At 47.0% G+C, this 22130-nt stretch overlaps 1 protein-coding gene across 1 annotated transcript; it reads left to right on the top strand.

Annotated features, from left to right (window-relative positions):
* Nucleotides 1–9577: 9577 nt before the first annotated feature.
* LOC148775375 (short palate, lung and nasal epithelium carcinoma-associated protein 2A-like) lies at nucleotides 9578–21851 on the top strand. The gene is made up of 7 exons (XM_088843641.1): nucleotides 9578–9659; nucleotides 13333–13420; nucleotides 15048–15155; nucleotides 16150–16302; nucleotides 19112–19231; nucleotides 20229–20272; nucleotides 21823–21851. The coding sequence occupies exons 1-7, from the start codon at nucleotides 9578–9580 to the stop codon at nucleotides 21849–21851; spliced, it is 624 nt and encodes a 207-aa protein (XP_088699767.1).
* The last annotated feature ends 279 nt before the right edge of the window (nucleotides 21852–22130 follow it).

Here is a 22130-nt window from a genome sequence, read left to right as displayed (position 1 = left end):
GACCCAAACCACAGGTGCCAGGCCCTCCTCAAGCCGCAGAGTGTGGGGAAGCACTCCTGCAACCGTTCCTGGTGAATGCAGGAGCCGGTAAGGGACCCACGGTGCCCGTGTCTCACACTGGGGTCTCCTTCCAGATTGAATCTTGACTGAATCTCTGTCCCGCCTCCTTCTGGGATGGTTGGTACTGCCACCATCCCCCAGGAGTGACAACACAGCCCAGTCAAAGGACACCTTCCAGATACTCCTCCCCACAGTCAAGACACCCTGTGCTCATCACCTTCCACCCCCAGCAATAAAAAGCCATTTCTGCACTTCCTGTGTTGTTGTTGCATTCCTTCCATTGGGATTTCAGGGATGGTGAGGTATGGGCAATCAGGTCAGTGGAGAACTGGATCTCCACTGGAAAGATGGAAGGGACTTGAGAGATTATCCAGCTGCAACTCATTGTCTTACGAATGGGAACACGAGGCCCAGGATGGGCAAGAGAGTGACTCGAAGTCACACAACGACAGCCTCACTCTGCTTCTGCCAACACCGCCACCATGATGGAATTGTCTTTGCCGGCACACCTGACCTCATGACTTCCTGACAGCACCCTTCTGCCAGGAGACACCGCTCTTGTCCCCACTGGAGAGATTAGGAAACAGAGGCTCGAAGAGGACAAAAGACTCCTCAAAGTTATTCGATAGCAACTGGCAGGACTAGGATTTAAACCCACGTCTACAGGATCACTTGCTCAGAGAGGTGACATCCTGGCTCCCATACTCAGCCACCTCTCCCCAGCTCCTGCGGGTCCCGCTGTCCTGCCTTGGTCTCTTCAGCCAAGGACTGATGAGGTTCCTCTTGTGGCCCTTCTGTCTTCTCAGCATGCAAGCCCTCAGTTTCCCCTTTGCCTTGGGATAAGGAGCAGAGACCCCTTACTCACACCTGCATCACCACTGCAGAGGACTGACCCAGGTTACCAACTCAGGGTCGCGGGGCCTCTCCTTTCCATGAAGGGATCTGACTTTCCTGCCAAGAGGCACAGGGAACATTTGTCCATGTTACCAAGTTTCCATCTCAGTGCTGAGTGCAATTCTCTGAGGGAAGAACCACTGTTGTCCTCATGGGAGACTCTTGTTAAGCGAGACCAGGGCCGCACAGAGGCCTGCACCAGCGGCTGCTTCACTCCAGGGCCTTCTGTCTGGTGAAGGCTGCCTCACAGAGTCAAGTCATCTCAGGAGGCCTTTCAGCCCCTGTGGCCACTGGGGGTCCTTGGATCCCCTCTTCCAAGAGGGCTTCAGTTCAGGCTGTGCCGGGTCTCCTGACACACATGAGGTGAGAGGTCGGACAAAGATGAGCTTGACTATAGTCTGCCCTTTGATAATCTTGTGATATCTGGCAACTTACTAGAGTCACAGTTCTCTCACCTGCTCAGTGGAGTTAACAGCAAAACCTCCCTGTTGCAATGTTGTGATGATTCAATGAGTCAATGAGTGGAAAATGCTTAACCAGAGTCTGACACTGTTGTGTACAAGATGCATGTCAGCCTGGACATGCTAGGATTACTGTCAAACAATGTTGAGAAAGCCCATATTCAATCTTTATACATTGTATCTCATTCAATTCTTATTTATCCTGAGTGATGCAGTGAAGGATCTTGGCGTAGGAGTGGCAACTGAGTCTCAGAGAGGGGAAGTGACTTCTCTAGGGTCACACAGCTGGTCAGAGGCAAAGCTGGATTCCATTTGAAGTCGGCTGCGTCCAGCGCTGGTTCTTCACCTGCTGGCCATAGCAAAGAGATGAGAGCTTTCTTCAAGTCTGTATTTTGTTACAATCCCAAGTCCCACACAAATACATAAGGAGGTCTCATAATTCAGGACTTCTCTTGAGCAGTAGCCCACCTGGGTCAGTGCTAAGCCTTTGTCCAGGCTGTTCCATCCACCTGGAACATCATTCTTTCTCTCCCTCCAGCTTCTCAGTCCTCCTCAACTCATCACACTGCTCAGGAGCTGTCTCCTGGTAAGTGGAGCCCATGCTCAATGTTTTCCCAAAAAAGAGACTCTGTTTTCCAGCTGGTTGGTCTACTCAAGCTACCTTGTCATTATTGTCCTATACAGAGGGCTCAGGAAATGTGAGCTCTCATGATTATGGTTTACACTTTTAAAACTCTTTTTTTCCATTTTGAGTGAGAAATAATTGATATTCATCACTGTATAAGTTAAAAGCAAGTTTGATTTCTGTGTATTATGAAACGATTATGACAATGGGTTAAGCTAGCATTCATCTTCTCCTATAGATACAATAAAAAAATAATGAAAGAATGACATGTTTTCCTTGTGGTGCGAACTCTTAAGATTTGCTCTCTTAACAACGTTCCTATATATCATACATCACTGTTAGCTCTAGTCATCATGCTATACGTTACATCACCAGTACTCATTTGTTTAGAATCTAAAATATGAGGAAGAATAGCAATAAATGCCTACATTAAGAAGCAAGAAAAACCTAAATGAACAACCTACCTCTATACCTTAAGGGACTAGAAAAAGAAGAATAAACTAAGCCCTAAGTTACCACTGAAAAACTACAATAAAGATTCCAGGATGAGCAAATGAAGTAAAGACAAAAACAATACAAAATATTAACCAAAATATTAATCAAACTACTATCAGTTCTTTGAAAATGTAGAAGAAATTGATAAATCCTTGGCTAGATCTCATGACTTCCAAGCGGGCTTTAGGACTTCACATGTTTCCTGGGTCTGCTTTGTCCTCAAAGAGAGAATTTGGATACAATTACATGGCTAAATTCACTAGGAAATGAAGCTAGAAAAGGGGATGAGACAATGTATCCTTTAAATGCCTTGATCCAAATGTGCCGGAAGTCCTCCCTGCCACAAACATCCCAGTTCAAATACACTTCTCATTTTCTACTTTTTATTTTTGTGGAAGCCGGTGTGACGTGGGTCTTCCCATTCAAATCCACAGAAAGTCCCGACAATGTATTTGTAGACTGATGTCTTCCTACTCCATTCTGACATCTACTCGAGGGTCACACAAACACATTTGAAACAAAACAGACATCAAAGGTACAAGAGAGCTGCAGTTTAGTTCAGTTTAGTTCAGTCGCTCAGTCGTGTCCAACTCTTTGCGACCCCATGAATCACAGCCCGCCAGGCCTCCCTGTCCATCACCAACTCCCGGAGTTCACTCAAACTCATGTCCATCTAGTTGGTGATGCCATCCAGCCATCTCGTTCTCTGTCGTCCCCATCTCCTCCCACCCCCAATCCTTCCTAGCATCAGACTCTTTTCCAGTGAGTCAACTCATCGCATGAAGTGGCCTAAGTATTGGAGTTTCAGCTTTAGCATCAGTCCTTCCAATGAACACCCAGGATTGATCTCCTTCAGAATGGACTGGTTGGATCTCCTTGCAGTCCAAGGGACTCTCAAAAGTCTTCTCCAGCACCACAGTTCAAAAGCATCAATTCTTCGTCGATCAGCTTTCTTCACAGTCCAACTCTCACATCCATACATGACCACGTGCTTAGAGGTCTTCATTTTCACCTCTTTGCTTTAAACTCTAGGGAGATTGTGGCCCAGAAAAGGAGAAGGACTCATCTAAGGCCATATGTGACTTGAACGCCACTTACTTTCCTTTCTCTTCACATAGTTTAGATTTGCTGAAATTATCTACTTGGGTAAATAGCCTTTTACCAAAAAAACTAAACAACTTATTATCTGATAAGTTTGCTTAAACTTTAGATGCCTGAGCCCCTTCCTAGATACTTAGGGTCAGGGATTCCTGGATAGTCTGGCCCCTGAGTATCTGGCCAGAAATGGAAACGACTGGACTAGATGGCCCAAAGGTACTTTCAACCTTGAGTTCTAGGAGATGTGACTGACCCCACCCCACCCCACCCCCCCTTCCTCTGCACCCCCAGCTCTGCCTAGACAAGACCCTGCCAACCCTACCTGCTAATCCTGCTTCATCTTGCTTCATCTCAACAGGAACCAGGCAGGGGGTGTGACTGCCCTGAGGCGTTTGTGTTGCTCAGCAGGGGAGGATGACTTGGTCAAGGTCAAAAGATAGAAAGGGGCAGAGCTGGAGGGTCTCCCAGTTCTGCTTCCTCTCTCATTGAGATCACAGCCGATGAAGCAACCGTGAGTCACAGTCCTGCACCCAGGAGGGGAAAGCAAGTGACTGCTCTAGGGCTTGGCACTTAGGGTACACTTTCACCATTGTTGCTCATGACAAACTACTAAGGAAGCAGGGAAAATACCCTTTTCCTGTTAAGGGTACTGAGGTTCAGGAAAGGCAGGTGATTGGCCCAGGTCTCACCAGGACAGGGGCCAGAATTTGCGTCCAAAGGGAAGGACCTTTCACTCAGATTACATCGAGGCCAGCTGGTGGGCAGGAGAGTCCTAGGCTTGAATTCCCTGTTTATTCCTTGACCTCTGTTGTTTGAGTTGGTTGTTATGCCTGATGCGTTGGGCCCCTGTCAACCCGGAACACCTGGTCAAGGAGGCACAGATGAGTGCCCAGTTGGCATCAGGCTGGGAGCACTGGTAGAGAGCTCCAGGTCCTTCAGGGTCGGTCTCCTCGAGTCCCAACCTGCGTCAGTAGGAAAAGGATGAATGCAGCCAGGACAAAGTAGGGGTAGGGCTGGAGGCTTGAGGAATCTGCTTTCATCACCCTGATGGTGGTCCCAGCTTCAGAGCACAGCACAGGGAGATGCTGGCAGCCAGGTGCACTAGCCTGGGGCTGGGACATGGAGGACTCCATCACGCAGAGGCTCGGACCCATCAGCAGACCACCCTCCCCACTGTCTATGCCCAGTTCTGCAAATATCAGAGGTTCTCCTTCCCTTCACGTGGGGATAGAGGCTAGGGCTGTGGCAAAACTTAGGAAGAAAATTTTTGGTCTCAGGATCACAGCCCAGGGATTGGAGAGTGATGTAGTGAATTCAGACCCAATATTGGCCTCAGGCCTTAGCTGCCCCATCGTAAAATGTCTAAAAAACCTGGTACCTGGATCACCATGGCAAAAAGGGTACAAAGGATGTGGTGCTGAGAACTCAGCTCCAGGCTCCGGAAGACTGGCATTGAATCCTCCCTTTTCCTATTGCTGGCCTGGACAAGGGACCCATCTCCCTGAGTCTCAGGTCCCTTCTTGGTGAAATGAGATTGAGTGTGGGACTCTCCAGTCTTCCCAGGAAGCATTAGTGGTAAAGAACCTGCCTGGCAGTGCAGGAGACATAAGAGATTTGGGTTTGATCCCTATGTTGGGGTGATTACTTTGTGGACAGCATGGAAACCCACTCCAGTATTCTTGCCTGGAGAACCCCATGGAAAGAAGAGACTGGTGGGCTACACTCCTTAGGGTCACCAGAGTTGGACACGACTGAAGCAACTTAGCACTCCCGCACTTGGGATTCTCCTCCGAGTGTGCTGTGAAGATGCGGCGGGATCATGTGTATACGCCCCTGATACACAGTTACAACAGTGTTGATAATGATTATAATTGTTCCTGGTGTCTGGTCACTTCCTTCCCTCCACCTCAGGTCTCCTCTCTTTACATGACCCCACTGCAAGGGTGACGGAGAGAATGAAGTGAGGAGATTAAACATCCCATATGCTTTACGCTGAATCAATGACAACTACACTTCCTATTTTGTGTGCTATAAAGACAGCATGAGCTAGATGGGTCAGACTTCTGGTAGACCTCTGTCTGCAAATTCTGGCTCCCATGGTGATGGGTCTAGAGTCTTTGGGAAGTGTGGTTCCTCACTAAGCCTCATCTTCCCATCCAGGACCATTTTAGAGTCTCCAAGAACTATGGTCTAGTATACCTCATTGATTGTAGGGTCTGGATGGAGCTTTCCGCAGAGAAGCCCTCCCAGGCACTCCTGGGCTTGGAGGGCAGGATTGATTAGTGATGTCGGCCACAAGTTCAGAGGGAAAAGTGGAATGACTGCATGCTCGCCAGGGCAGGACCAGGCCATCTCTAATGGTCCCTCCGACCACTGACGGGCATGTGGACACCACCAGTTCATGGCAGGTGGGACCGTGAGAACTTCCTAGTGCTTTGAGGTGGAAAAGGACCCTGATGTGGGTTCCAGTGTTGGCTCAGTTTATAACCTGCTTTGTGACTCTGAGTAAGATGTTCATTATCTCCAAGGTCTCCATTCCCTTTAACAGAAAGTGAACAGAGGTTTCCTGCTATGCAGCTGAACCCTCAGGGCTTTGAGAGGTGGTCAGGAACATCTGGGGGCTACTGACTACATCCCCACCAGCTGGAGCAATGTGTGCAGGGGAGAAACCTCAAGCAGCCAAGCCCACACTCTCAGCCACTACACACACCTGTGGTCACCTGAACAGGGAGGGAGAGAGAAAGGAGGGGTGGGTCTTAATGCAGCAAAACTTGCCAGTGTTTGGGGAGAGGCAGATGTGCCTGGAAAGTACTTGAAAACAGAGCAACATGGCTCTTTCCCAGGCAAGTCACCCATGGGCAGGGTCCCCGATCTGTGTGTTATAATACAGCAACAACACGTCAGGGAATATGTATAGCTATGATCACAAGGGATCGTTATGACATAGGGGACACATCAGGTAACAAAACAGACAAGATCCCTGCCTCCTGGGGCTCCCACTCCAGGAGAAGAATGAGGAGATCACATTTTTAGGGGCCCTGTGTCCGGGTTTATACATGTTAACTTGTGCATGCTTCAGACCAGTTCAGTGATGTAGGGACACCCATTGTGCCCAGTTTACAGGTGAGTTAGCTGAGTCTGTGAGAAGGAAAGCTCACAAGGCAGATGAACCCTGCCCCATCACACTTTCAAGAACTGCACACTCTGCCCCTTGTCACCCTCCCTATTTTTCTAGGCTCCTAAATTTGTCTTTGATCATGACTCAGTATTCTTTATTGCAGTAATAGTAATGAAAATGATCGCTATCATTCATGGACCACCGTATCCAGTCAAGCTTAGGTGGGATCTCTACTGACATTTCCTCAATTCTTTCCCCGAGCAGCTCTTCTAAGGTAACTAGAATGTCCTCAGTTCAGTTCAGCTCAGTTCAGTCGCTCAGTCGTGTCCGACTCTTTGCGACCCCATGAATAACAGCACGCCAGGCCTCCCTGTCCAGCACCAACTCCCAGAGTTCACTCAAACTCATGTCCATCGAGTCAGTGAAGCCATCCAGCCATTTCACTCTCTGTCGTCCCCTTCTCCTTCTGCCCCCAATCCCTCCCAGCATCAGAGTCTTTTCCAGTGAGTCAACTCATCACACGAGGTGGCCAAAGTATTGGAGTTTCAGCTTTAGCATCAGTCCTTCCAATGAACACCTTTAGGATGGACTGGTTGGATCTCCTTGCAGTCCAAGGGACTCTCAAGAGTCTTCTCCAGCACCACAGTTCAAAAGCATCAATTCTTCGGCGATCAGCTTTCTTCACAGTCCAACTCTCACATCCATACATGAGCACTGGAAAAACCATAGCCTTGACTAGACGGACCTTTGTTGGCAAAGTAATGTCTCTGCTTTTTAATACACTATCTAGGTTGGTTCTAGGACATTCTAATTCTGGTTTCATGTTGAAAAGAAACAAACAAACAAACAAAGCTCAAACAAGTTAGGGCCCTTGCCTGCTGTCACACAACCAACAGTGGAAAAGTCTGGGATGGACCCCTAAGGCTGACTCTAAGAGGATTGTGCTGTTATAAATAAAATAAATGGATGTCTAAACGTGTACAGCCTAATTAACCAGCAATAAGGAAAATGCATCTTCAGGCTGTAATGTGTATTTGCTGAGTGTCAGAGTTTGTGGACACCGCATACTGGAGAGCTGAGCCATTTTATCTCATTCAGTCTTTGCTGCACAAAAGTAAGAAATGCAACAGCCTTTGATTAAGCACTAAGCATATCGGATGCGTTATCTTCTCACTTGGTCCTCTCAATAACCCTCTAGGGTGGGACCACGTATCGACGGGAGGCCAGAGGTGGAGGGAGTGAAATGGCCTGACAACAGAAACAGCTGTCATCATCATTTCAGCACTGGTGTTACTGTATATCAGGGACCTACTTCATGCTCAGCCCTTCATACACATTATCCCACCAGATCCTCACCACACACCTGGAAGAGAGTCCAATCTTTAGACTCATTTCACACACAGGGGACCTGACGCTCAGGGAGATGAAGGTCCTTGTCCAGGCTGTACAACCAGTAACAGAAGAGAGAGGATTCGAATGCAGCTGCCCTAACACTTAAGCCAGGGTATGAGCGCCACCCCTTTGGTATGCTTTTAACTTCCACTTTGCCACCAGGATGCAAGCACAGGTTTGTTTACCCATTTTACAGTGAGACAGGTGAAGCCTGGGGCCAATGCCAGGTCCTAGCTCATTACATCACACTCAGCCTCCTGAGCTATGTTCCTGAGGCGGGTGAAACTTTCTTCACAAGATTTCAGCACAGCCCTCAGTTCTGTGCCCACAGGCAGGAGAAAAGGGATGTCTGATGTTTGCAGAACTGGACACAGCCCGGGAGGTTAGTCTGCTGACGGGTCCAAGGCTCTGCTGGGTGCGGTCCTCCATGCCCCAGGTCCAGGCTTGGGCACTTGGGCTGTGCTCTGGTGAGGGGACCACAGTAAGCATGAGGAAAACTAGCTCCCCAAACTCTGGCTGTATCCCTACTTTCTCCTGGCTGCATTCATGTCAAAGATTGGGCTACAGGTCCTTGCTGAGAGGCAGATGGGTAAACAGAGGAGACTGACGCTGGGTGACCTGGAGCTCTCTACCGGTGCTCCCAGCCTGATGCCAAGTGGGCACCCATCTGGGCTTCCTGGACCGTGTATTCCAGGTTGACATAGGCCCAGTGCACCAGGCATTACAACCAACTCAAACAACAGAGGTCAAGAATAAATAATTCAAGACCGAAACTCTCCGGCTTCATCAACTGGCCTTGTGAGCTGGGTGAAAGACCCTTCCCTGGGTATGCAAGTACTGGTTCCTGTCTTTATGAGACCTGGGAGAGTCACCCTCCTTCCCTGAACTTCAATTTCCTCCTCGTGGGGTAGTTGTGAGCACCAATGGTGAAAGACGACCTGCAGTGCCAGGCCCAGGGCAGGTACTTGCCTGCACCTACTGGGTGTTGGGCACTTTGACCAAAGAATGTGACTCGCTGCTGCCCCCAGAGGCTGAGAGTGTGAACAGTCGATCAAGATGGGAGAGGATGCAGAAAGGGGTGCACTCCCCAGCTCTGCCCCTTCCCATATGTGTGACCTTGAGCGAGTCATCCTGCCTTCTGAGCCTCATGTTCCCCAGCCAGGAAATGGGGCGATAACACCCCTGCCTGGCTCTTGACTAGATGAAACAAGATAAAGCAAGATAAGCATCTAGGTTTGTGAGGGTCATATTTAGGCAGAGTAGTGGTTCCAAGGGATGACATTGGTGTCACAGTTCTTAGAACTCAAGGTAGAAAGTACCTTTGAGCCACCAGTCCAGTTCTTTCCATTTCTAACCATCCACCCTGAAGCCCCTGACCCTGAGTATCTAGGGAGGGGTTCAGGCATCTATACTTTCAAACGTACTTAATGCATCATGTGGGGTGGTGAGAACAGCTGGATCACAGGCATGGTGTTCTTTGAGCTGAGCTCAAGGAAGAACGGAGGGACCACTTCAGGTGAGCATTCATGGAGGTTGTGAGGTGATGTTGAGACCACAGACAGCTGGAGAGGAAAGTTTAGGGAAGAGAGAATGGTCTGTGCAGAGACCTAAGGCAGCAAAGAGGCTAGCGTGTTTATGGAACAGAAGGAAGAGCAGGGACCATGGAAAGAGAGGTAGATGGGTTTGAAGGGTCATCAGTGAGCAGATGACACAGCGGCCATGATGGGGATGTTGTTTTGAAGCTGAGAGCTTCAACCTCTGGCTAACTCATTGACAGCAGAGAAGTCGGGGGGCAACCATACACAGCGATACAGCATATATGAGGGTATATATGGAGGCAGATTTTGTTCACTCATGGAAGCAACTCTACTGACTAAATAGAGTAGCCCAAAGCGGGAGGGTGGTCCAGAAAATACATCACTGCAAATATTTACCCTGAGGCTGATTCCACCTTGAGGGACGTTGGAGAGCGCACTCAGACACAAGAGAAGGTTTGGAAAAAATGACATCACTGGACACAGACTCTGACTCTATAAGCCCACAATACTAGCCCCATCACTGTCCCTGTGTAAGTGGGTGACTTCAAACTGGTTGTTTCCCCTCTCTGAGCCTGAGTTTCCAAATAATGACAGAATTAGCCTGGGTGATCACTATGGGTCCTTTTACCACAATAGTCTCCAATTCATCCATTCTCAGTCTTTATCCCAGCCCCGCATCCTCATGGCCACCATCTTAGCAGTTGGAGGCTCCATGAGAACCTGCTCTTAGTTTGGCGCAAAGTCCTCTCCATATCCATCCATTTCAAATCAAGCATCCTGGGTGACCGTTGCTTTGGAAACCTCTGTGTTCACTCTGGACAGGGCTTATTTTCATTCGAGTCCTCTTGGACGGCTCTGGACCCAGGGCTTGTTTCCGGGAAAGGCTCCCACTCCATTACCATCGTAGAAGGGCCATCACCACCCCGCAGAATTCAGGAGACTATACAAGACAGCAAGGATTTTGTAAGTATTTTTCTCATAGCCTATGAATGGTGGGCTTCCCCCTTAATGTCACTTCTCATGGAGACCTTCTGAAGGCCTTGGGGGCAAGAGGGAGAGGGATGGAGTAATCCAGTTAGTTACTATTTTGAATAGAGTACATTGAGAAATAGCTTTTATTAGGAGAAGAGTCAAACTGATGAGCTATGCAGGGTCATGATGTGGTGTCCATTTATTTGCTCACACTTTTATTCAGCAAACCATTTTATTGTGCTCTACTAGGAGCAGGGTTTTGTTTTGTTTTTTACTATGTGTAATGAATTCAACAGTGAAACAAGTCACAATCCCTCTTCTAATTGGTGCACAGCTTGTTAGGAAAGGCAGCCAAGTTGTCACTAATAGGTACCCAGGGGCAGGAGGATCACCATCTCCACTCCACCAGCGGACCCTCTAACCTAGACCTTGGGGAGTCACCTAGAGTGGGCTTCATAGACATCAAGATGTAATACTAAAGCTAGAGAGTCAGTAGGAAGTGACTCAGGTAAAAATGAAAAGAAGAGGGAAATGATCCAGGCAGAGAGACAACCATGTGCAAAGGACCTCTAGTAAAGAGCACTGACCTGGAGTCAAGCATGACTTTTCAGACAGTAGCTCCTCCACTCGTTGGCTGTGCATCTCTGGGCAAGTTGCTCTAGTTTTCTGACCTGAACTGCCCGTCTGGAAGAGAGGAGGTAACCACGTCTATCTTCAAGGTCTGTTGAGGGTAAGAGTGATAGGTGCTCTTCCAAGATCCTGTTTCCCTCTGGAAAATTCTCACTCCTGTTCCTCCCGTGACTGTCCAGGTGTCAGGACAAGATGTTTCAGCTTTGGAAACTTGTTCTCTTGTGCAGTCTGCTCGCTGGGACCTCAGCGTCTCCTCTTGACAATCTTGGCAGGAATGTTCTGAGGAAGCTGAAATCTGGTCTTGAGAAAGGACCTGACACTTTTGACAGTACACTTGAAAGTGAGTCACTAACAGATGATCTGTGACACCTGGGAGCTTGCCACCTACATCCTATGCCTGTGTCAGCAAAGGCTGCCAGCAGGGGCTGCTCCTCATGGGTGGTTTACTGACAGGTGGCTAATTGGCTCATGGTTCATTTACTTATTTATTATTTTTCTAGAAACAAGCAATACTTAACTGTGTATAACTTTTAATCTTATATCATGGTTAACTTTTCTAATATATTCATAGGATAAATTCCTAAAAGTGACATTTTATAAGTTCAAATGGTATGCACAATGTAAATTATAGCAGACATTGACAAATAATCCCCTATGTTAAAATTTCGCCCAATAGAGTGTGAGAGTACCTTTTTTCCTACTTCTTTGACAATACTTGTCCGGACAACAGATTGTTTTGCCAATCTCACAGATGACTGGGTTATAAATCACTTCAGGATTTGTTTAATTAGGACATTCACTCATTTATTGATATTTTATTATCCATTTATGTAAGTTAACTTAAATATCTTATTTAAATTAGTAGCATATTTTTCTGTTGGGTCATTCAATTTTCTTAGGAATTTGTATTGACTAATTGGAAAAGGATTCCCACCTAGCCTAGGTAGCTTTAAAATTACCTACCTTTCTAGTTAATCATATCACCTTGTAATTCAGATTTCTTGAAAGAACTTGGCCTTCTTTTCATTTTCTGGAAACATTACCAGCACACTGACAAATGTGCTTTATAGGAGAAACTAATTTCCATAAATGACTGCACCTCAAACCTTTCCAGGGCTTAGGCAACCTTAAAGATACAGAAGGGACCCACTTTCCAATATCATTGCTGGTGAAACAGCTCAGAAGCACACGTGCTTGAATTCAGGTCACCTAGTAAGTTACATGACCAGCTGTAGTTTCCATCTCTGTTTTTATTGTTCTAATTAGGTAGATATTGTCCATGGCAGAGCCACGTTGCGCTACTATGATTATGTATCTTTTCTTGTAGTTTTTTGTTTTCCTGTGAGCTAGCTGTCACCCTGTAGTTTCTCATTTGAATTATTTTCTACATGTATATTCTGAACTCTTTCCACAGGTGCCATTCTACATCTGCCATGTCACTTCCTCTATCAAATCCCTCTTTTCTCTGAAAGCAACCCCATTAAGTTACTTTGTCCTCCTGCTCCTGAATGAAGTACTGCTTTCTAGGCCTGCTGCAAAGATATAATATCCAGAGACTCCTACCTGCCACTGTAATGATTTGGAGTTTTATGTTCCCTTTGATTCTAGATTTTCCTTTCCTTATTTTTTTCTAAGTTTATTTTGTTTATGTGAGCAACTCATTAATGCTTCTCTATTAGAAACTGATGTGTAATCAATATCTATTGCCTTCTCAGTGGACTGATTGCTTTGTTGATGAATGATGGATATATATTAGCGTGAAGGCAGCATACAAGGAACAAGGCCTCCTAGCTGTGTGACTTTGGCCCATTTCTTAATCATTTGACCCTTTGCGTCCTCATTTGAAAGGAGAAATAATAGTAATAGCTACTTTATGGAGGTGCCATAAAGATGAAGTGAAATAGCATAGGCAAATAGCCTCATCAAGAACCGTGTGCCTAGGAGCTGCTTCCTAAGTTGTGCACCACACTAAATGGAGACTGTTTTTGCAGCTATCTTTCAGAAACTGAAGGCTGTTTTTGAAGACTCTCCAGGAAACCAATACTTCAGAGGAGTTCCAGGAGAAAGTCCAGGAAGCAGAGAACTTGTTAGAACAACTCATTTCTGGAATTTTTCAAGTAGTGAACAGGCTTACAGGGTGAGTTGATGCTTCATGTTGAAGATTTTAATACATCTCTTTGGGGACGTAAGTTTAATATCAAAGAAATAAAGATGAATGAACCTTGTGTGTTCTTGCAGGGCAGAAGTGAGGCCAACTCTGCCAGAGCCTGGGAAAATTAATCAGGGCTGCAGGGCCTGTCTGGTATCTCATGAGTTGGGGCTTTTTCCTTCTATGATTTCAGGGTCAGAATGAAGGTTCTCTTCACCCTTACCTCTACCTATTTGCTTGTGCCGAAGGACTGATGCTAAAGCTGAAACTTCAATACTCTGGCCACCTCATGCGATGAGTTGACTCACTGGAAAAGAGTCTGATGCTGGGAAAGGTTGGGGGCGGGAGGAGAAGGCGACAACAGAGAATGAGATGGCTGGATGGCATCACCAACTCTGTGGACATGAGTTTGAGTGAACTCCGGGAGTTGGTGATGGACAGGGAGGCCTGGCGTGCTGTGATTCATGGGGTCGCAGAGAGTCGGACACGACTGAGCGACTGAACTGAACTGAACTGAAAGGCCCATCCCAAAGGAATAAGATGTTTCTTCCCTAAAAAACCTGAGTATAAAAGTCTGAATGGCCTCAGGAGAGAGAAAACTAGAGTTCACACCAGATTAGGTGGCTCCACACGTGAAGTCTGGGAGTCAAGAAGTTCTGGGTTCAAATTCTTGCTCTGCATAAAACAGAATGAAATAATCCCATCTGCAGCCACATGGATGGATGTAGAGATAAGCGTACTAAGTCAAGAAAGTAGATGGAGGAAGCAAATATCATATTATACTATTTATATGTGGAATCTAAAATATAAAACAAATGAACTAATACAAAACAGAAGCAGACTTATGAATGTAAAAAGCAAATTCATTGTTACCTAACAGGAAAGCAGTATGGGGGATAAATAGAAGTTTGGCATTAATATATTCACAGTGATATATATAAAATAGACTGCCAACATGGGCCTACTATATAGCACATGGAACTATGCTCGATATTTTGTAATAACCCATAAATGAAAGAATTTGAAATAAAAATACCTCTGTATCTATATATCTATACCTACATCTATATCTATATATCTGAACCTTTTTACTGCACGCCTGAAGCTAACACAACCTTGTAAAGCAACCATGCACGTGTGCATGATCAGTCACTCGGTCCTGTCCTGCTTTCAACACTATGGACTGTAGCCTGCCAGGCTCCTGTCCATGGATTCTCCATGTCAGAACACTGGAGTGGGTTGCCATGCCCTCCTCCAAGGCATCTTCCCAACCCAAAGATCAAACCCACTTCTCTTATGTCTCCTGCATTGGCAGACGGGTACTTTACCACCAGTGCCACCTGGGAAGCCCAAATCAACTGTATTTCCATTAAAAAAAAAAATGCTGGCTCTTGCAAATATTCACCTTTGGAGTCTTGAGGGAAATCACAGCTGTCTGATCCTCAGTCTGCCATGCCATCCAATGGAGAGAATCCAACCCCTGAGCATGGCTCTCATGAGACCAAAGCAGGCAAGGTCCATGAGGCTCAATTGCTCAGCACAACTCTGGCATAGAGAAGAGCCCAGCAGTGCCTGCCAAGAGGAATGATAAGGGTGAATGGTGGTTTTTACACAGAGTGTATATCAGTCACCTGCACAACCTGGATATCACATTCGAAGTGACTCCTGATGGCAAAGGCATTAACGTGAGGGTCCCCATCACTGCTGAAGTCAACGTGACCCTGTGAGTATGAATTAGAATCTGAGGTTTGGGGGAGGCAGTGTTGTATGGCCAGTAATTCTCCAATCTGAAATCAGGCACTTTTCCACACTGCTGCCTTAGTCTCCCAATCTATAAAATAACGAGGCCTTTGCAACTCCGAAATCTGAACCTTTATAATGTTCTAAGAAACATCATCCGTAATCAAATCTCTTTTTTAAAAAATCCTACATGAAATACATTTCTAAAATCATAACACTTATCTAATTATAAAACTTGAGAAAACATGAACATTTATAACTCATTGGTAAAGTTTCCTCCAGCATCATTTCCTCTCTCAAGATTCTCTTTAAATGGAAGTGAGAAGTATGGGCCATATAGTAGTGTACAGTATGTAATGAAGACCATGTGAAAATTGTATGGAAAATATAATATCTAAGTATTTTAATTTCTTTGAAGATACAAAGAGATCGTAAAATGAGGATGTGTGGGAGTCTTTATAAATTAAAGTGCATATGACTTCCTCATTCATTATTTATGAGATCGTGAGAGAGTTATATACCTTCTCTATGCCGTGTTTCCTCATCCAGAAAACAGAGATGACAATATTCTCTCATGGTGTTGCTATTGAGATTCAATGGATTAATCCAGGTAAAATACTTTTTTTGAAATTCCTAATGTAGCATTTTGCTTAAGAAATGTTAGCTCATTTTTATTTTAATCATCAGAGTGATACTCCATAGAAATATCACATGAGCCAAACCCTTGTGTTCAGGAGAAGAAACTCCTAATGTAAGAATATAGCGTCCATAAAGAATACAGACAGTGTTGACATCGTCCATTTGTTGTTCAGTCACTAAGTTCTGTACGACTCTTTGCAGCTGCAGACTGCAGCACGCCAGGCTTCCCTGGCCTCGTTCATAGACATCCATATAATGCCCACACAAGAGAAAGACTAAAGCGGGCAATGTGAAGAGACTTCTCCAACTCTGTTAACTGTGAACCTGTTTCTCTGCAGCCCCGTGTTGGGTGAGTTTGTCGGCTTGGCCTTCAACTGGGTCCCCAGATATAGCGTCAGCGTTGAAACGGATAGAGACCGTGGTGTCTCTGAGGTGGTCGTGGATGAACGCAGGAACGATCAACACAGCATCTCACTCACCGTGCCGGGCAGGTCAGGTCCACACACCTTAGCAGAGCGGTGATCTCGGAGGAGTTGGATCCCAAAATTTTAGCCCTACTCCTTACCCAGGAGGGAGCAGAGTATGGTAAAGAAGAGATCAGATTCTGAAGTCAAGCTCACTTTGCCACTAACTTGTGGTTTTGTAGTCAATGTAGACTCTAGAAGCTTCTGTTTTCACATCTGTAAACAGAGGATGGTAATAATACCTAATTCATAGCCTCCTGTGTTGGCCAAATGAGAAAATCAAGTGTTTCGCATACAGCCTGGGACAGACTAAGCTCTCAGGTAATGAAAATATCCACGCTGACTTTCCGTCTCTTGGTTTTTCCCCTTACTGATATAGGAGTGTTGACCTCTCCAACCATAACTGTGAATTGCTGTCTCCACTTCAACTTCATGTGTCTTTACTTCATGCTTTTTAAAACTCTGTTGTTAGATGCCTGCACATTTAACATTGTTATGTCTACTCAAGGTACTGACCCTTCTCATATTACACAATGTCCCTCAACAATCATAATGATAGTAATACTAATTCACTGTGTTTACCTTCTTGCCTCTAGTTAGGAGGGCCAAGAGGAATAGGAAATCCTTACCATGGGCTATAATTTCAGATTATCCTCAAATCATCCTCTTCCCACTGAGAAATTCTCAAAATGAGATCTTGAAAACTTAAACATCTCTATCTACATCACTGATCTCTGGTAACCCACCAAATCTACATCTTAAACACTGTGCTTCAAAGAGCATTTTTAGCTTAGGGAAGGGGATGGAAGGAGAAAGCTGATCCTGGTCACAGCTGGGAGAGGAGAAAAGGTCTGGAAGCTGAAGGTTGGGGAAGGTTGGCCTTGGCAAGGAACAAGGCTGAGCCATGAGCAGAGATCCGTGAATCCTGCCTCAACAAGGGATCTGACCACAGGCTGCCTAGACACTCCCCAAAATAAAGATGGGCTCTGCAGCCTACCATCACTTGGAAAGACAGATGTAAGTCCAAATGCCTGAGCCATGCTGGACGCTGCCTAGCCTATAGCGCCAGGGTATCATCCTGCCTTCTGGGTCTCAGCGTCTGTATCTGTCAAAAGGCATTCCACTCTGTTGCTCCAAACACTGGTGGCTTTTCCGTCCACTTTAGGTGGAATCTCAGGCCCTCTGAGGGCCATCTGGCTCTATCTGATCTGGATCCACACCTTGCCCACGTTGCCCTAGACCTGCTAGCTTTTGCTCTGTGACTCAGACAAACTCCTTCCACTCATGCCCCGTGCACGGGCTGCTCAGGCACCTGAGACACCTTTCCTGCATCCCATTTCCACGTTTGTCTCCTCATTTAGGAACTAAAGCAAGGTTCCTCCTCTTCTCTCGCTTAAGATTCTCCTCTTGCGCTTCTGAATACCCGTCACAAGTTGTCACTATGGATTCAGTTGTATGTTTGCTTCATTTACTCCCTCAACCAAAAATGTGCAGACCATCTGCTCCAGGCCACAGACACCCTTCTGAACTCTGGAGAATTTACTGGTGACTGAGGGCAAGGAGCTTGTTCTTGTGGGGCTTAGTCTCTGGAGGGAAAAGCAGACAGGCAAGCATTCAGTCCAGCAGTAAAGAGCCTGCAAGAAATGTTAGACTGCAATCATCCCTGTGCAGAACAGCACACCTAACCTAGTGCTATGACACAAAGCCCTCCCTTAGGCAAGCAGTCACGAGGGCTGCCCTGAGGAGGTGACAATTATGCTGAGAGCCTAAGGTGGGAAGGAGCCAGGCTTAAGAATATGTTTTAACACTGGGTTGGCCAAAAAGTCTTTGGGACTTTTCCATAAGCTGTTACAGAGAACTCCAAATGAACCTTTTAGCCAATATTTAGCCAATATTTTAGGTACCACGTTAGGAGCCGCTTGTTCTTTGTTCATCACTGTGTCCCCAGTCGGCCTTGGTTCCGGGCACATAGTTCAGTTCAGTTCAGTTCAGTCGCTCAGTCGTGTCTGACTCTTTGCAACCCCATGAATCACAGCACGCCAGGCCTCCCTGTCCATCACCAAATCCCAGAGTTCATTCAAACTCATGTCCATCGAATCGGTGATGCCATCCAGCCATCTCATCCTCTGTCATCCCCTTCTCCTCCTGCCCCCAATCCCTCCCAGCATCAGAGTCTTTTCCAGCGAGTCAACTCTTTGCATGAGGTGGCCAAAGTATTGGAGTTTCAGCTTTAGCATCAGTCCTTCCAATGAACACCCAGGATTGATCTCCTTTAGAATGGACTGGTTGGATCTCCTTGCAGTCCAAGGGACTCTCAAGAGTCTTCTCCAGCACCACAGTTCAAAAGCATCAATTCTTCGGCGATCAGCTTTCTTCGTAGTCCAACTCTCACATCCATACATGGCCACAGGAAAAACCATAGCCTTGACTAGACGGACCTTGGCTGGCAAAGTAATGTCTCTGCTTTTTAATATACTATCTAGGTTGGTCATAACTTTCCTTCCAAGGAGTAAGCATCTTTTAATTTCATAGCTGCAAACATAGTTGGTGTTGTCTAGATATGTGTTGACAAATGAATGAAAGGATGACTAAATGGATGGATGGAAGAATGGATGGATGGATGGAAGAATGAGGTCTTAGGGTTGTGATGAGACTCTCATGAGATATTGGTGTGGGCTGCTGGTCAACAATGGGGTTCTAAGTGATGATCACCCTGGAAAGAGGCTCAAGTCACCTGACTGCAAGGTGCTCCACCATCTTCCACCCTCTTCCCACTGCTCCTGCTTGGGTGCTTTGCCAACTTTACCGAGCTTTATCTGTTTCCTCTCTTTTCCAGGCACATTGAACTGCTCAACGAGGTTGTAGAATTTGCGATCAACCTCACGAATGAAGTATTATCCCTGGTAACACACTGTGAGGTGAATGCTCCACTCCTGGGGTTGCAGAGCCAGGCCAGGTGGGGACAGGAGAGACTTTCCCAGGGTAGGCTGTACTCTCTGGACACTCCTTTCTGGGGGCTAACTTCCCTTTGGGCTGTGAGTTGCTACCTGCCCCCCTTTTTCAACCTGACCTGGGAGGAAGTGAGCAGGGGCCCAGCATCAGCTGAAATCACTGGATCCCACACTTGAACCATTTATAATACCCATGGACTGCCAGTAGGTCTTTGAGATAATGTTTTGCTTCATTAAAGACAAATTTAATTCATTTAAAGTAAAAAATCTACATATAATACTTCAGACTCATGTGTTTCATCTAAAAAGCCATATGTACCATGTACGCAAAATCCCAAAGGTTCCATATTAGTCACTCTGGAAGGAGGCTGGGAATCTGGCTTTATTAAAGGAAAAATGCTTCATGTTGTTCTGTGATTTACTGAACTTGAGTCATGCTCAAAGTGTGGTCCTCAGACCAGCACCACTGACCTCCCATGGACACTCATGAGAAATGCAGACTGTTAGGTACTACTCCAGACCTGCTGCTCAATAATTTGGATTTTAAGAACCTTCTCAGGGAATTGTAGGCACACACAATTGTGAAAACCATTTCTCTATAGTTCCCAGGGCCCCATTTAACTCTATAAAGTTTCAGAGTCCAGAGGTCAATGTTTCTAAGGGCATAGCGTCTGGAATATTAAAAGTCTTGGTTCTTTAAGGTTCTAGAATTCTAATGTTCTGAGGTTTTAGGATCCTAGTGTCCTCTGGCTCTCAGATTTGGACTTTCTAAGTTTCCACTGTTCTAGAATCCTAGGGTCAGAAGTCCTGAGGCCCCAGTACTGAGCATCTCTGTGGGCGGCGGGCAGGGTGCTCACAGCAGGTAATAACCAGTCCTCTTCCTTCTCCCTCTCCCCTCTCCCTCCTCCCTCCTGACCTCTTTCCTTCCTTCCCTCTCTCCATTTCTCTGTGTGTGTCTCTCGTCACCTCCTTGTGACCCTCAGCTTTGCCCACTATCCGCAGTTTCCTTGAAAGCCTGGATGCGGAGTATGTTAAGAAGCGCATTGGTAAGTCACAGCCTGGGGAAGTGGGGAGGGGGCTCCCTCTGCAGCCCCAGAGCAGGGCGCACGCCACTCTATGCCTGCAGCACTGGCAGGTCTGGTCAGGGGACCCTGCAGAAGCTGAGGACCCTTCACCCTGAGCAAGTCTGGAGAGTGTGGCTGGGGGTGGTCCCTGCAGACTGATGGCCTCTGTGGTCCTCTGAGAGTTTCTACTGCTCCTCCTGTCAAAGTGATGGAACCTGCTGCCCAGAATGATGTGAGAAAGAGGACGGGCCAGATCTGGGTTCAAATGCTGGATTGGCTACTTGGAAACTGTGGAGTCACCAACTGGCTCCACCTCTCTGAGTCTTGGGTCCCTCCCGGATGAAAGGAGATTGTAAACGCTGCCGAGGTGATGAGTGGATTTAAAGAAAAAGCAGAGAAAGCCTACTATTCAGTAGGCATTGTTAAGAAACACGTCCCTTCCCTTTCCCTCCTTATGGGGAACAGTGGCTTTACCTCCAGCCCCGGGCGCTTTCCTTGACCTGGGTTTCTGGCGTGGCTGGGGTTGCTGGGGCTCTGGGTAGCAGAAGCAGGGTGAGAGACAGTGTCAGGGACCTGAAGACAGTCCTTTAGAAAATAGTCAAAGGCCCCGGTCCTGGGGCTATCACTCCGTGCTTCACTGCACCATTTCCTCTGACCCTTGCAAGGATCCTGTGGGGTGAGTAGTGGCGTCATACCCATTTTTCAGAAGAACTAACGGGGGCACGGAGAGATGGAGTGACATGCCGATGGCTGTCAGCTGCCTGGCTGGAGGTGGGGCAGCAGCCACTGGTGCCCGACTTCTGTCCAACTCTCCAGAGCGGGAGTTAAGAACTGCTACTTCTTTCAGATGAACTTCAGGAAACCCAACAGGGAAAGTGAAGAGCACAGAAAAGGAAAACCGCTGCGATGCCCATCTGCTGGTGAGGGCTGTGCTCAGGGGCTGAGAGAGGATGAGCCCCCCACACCCACAGGGGCCAGAAGAGAAGCAGAAACAAGCTTGGCTTCTCTTCTTTCTCTAGCGGCAGACTGAGCCCAGATCTTGGTCATAGACCGAGTCCAGACCCTTAATCACACACCCAGACTGCACCTGATTCTGCTCCTTAACTGAGCCCAAAATAGTCAGACTGAGCTTTGACCCCAGTAGTTGACTGAGCCCTGGCACTGGTCACAGACCCAACCTACATCTCAGTCTGATCCATGATCCTAATCATATTCTGAGCCCTGTACCCTTTCTCCTCTGGGCCCTGATCAGTCTTTTCACATCAACCATTGTTGCTAAGGTGAGGGGTTGGGGGTGAGGGGATGAGGAGGGCTCAGTGCCAGGTGCCAGAGGGAGACCCCAAACCACTGGTGCCAGTCCCTCCCTGAGCCTCAGAGTTCGCAAGGTTTGGAGGAAGTACTCCTGCAGCCATGTCTGGTGAACTCAGGAGCTGGTAAGAGCCCCGGGGTGTCCATGCATCACACTGGGGTCTCCTTCCAGATTGGTTCCCGGGGACGGGACTGAATCTCTGTACTGTCTCCCTCTGGGACAGTCAGTGCTGCCAGCATCCCCCAGGAGTGACAACTGAGCCCAGTCAAAGGACACGTCTCAGATACTCCTCCTCACGTTCAGGACACCCTATGCTCATCACCCTCCACCCCAGCAATAAAAAGCCATTTCTGCACCTCCTGTGTGGTCCGTTGCATTCCTTCCATTGGGATTTCAGGGAAGATGAGGTATGGGAAACCAGGGCAGCGGAGACCTGAATCCAGCGCTGGAAGGGAATCTGGGGATTATCCAGCCCCACCTCCTTGTCTTACAAACATGAAAACTGAGGACCAGGATGGGCAAGAAAGTGCC

This window comes from Moschus berezovskii, chromosome 15, assembly GCF_049115385.1.
Source record: "Moschus berezovskii isolate FMDL1 chromosome 15, NW_MosBer_1.0, whole genome shotgun sequence".
NCBI lineage: Eukaryota > Metazoa > Chordata > Mammalia > Artiodactyla > Moschidae > Moschus > Moschus berezovskii.
The sequence above is the reverse complement of the archived record's forward strand: the minus strand, read 5'-3'. Positions and strand labels throughout refer to the sequence as shown.

What these genes read in the sequence shown, in the direction of transcription:
- LOC148775375 (XM_088843641.1), top strand. Translation starts at nt 9,578, where the DNA reads ATGTGGGGTGGTGAGAACAGCTGGATCACAGGCATGGTGTTCTTTGAG. An exon ending in GCTGAAGTCAACGTGACCCT is followed by an intron (nt 15,156 to 16,149) that starts GTGAGTATGAAT and finishes GTTTCTCTGCAG; the next exon opens with CCCCGTGTTGGGTGAGTTTG. An exon ending in GGGTTGCAGAGCCAGGCCAG is followed by an intron (nt 19,232 to 20,228) that starts GTGGGGACAGGA and finishes CACTATCCGCAG; the next exon opens with TTTCCTTGAAAGCCTGGATG.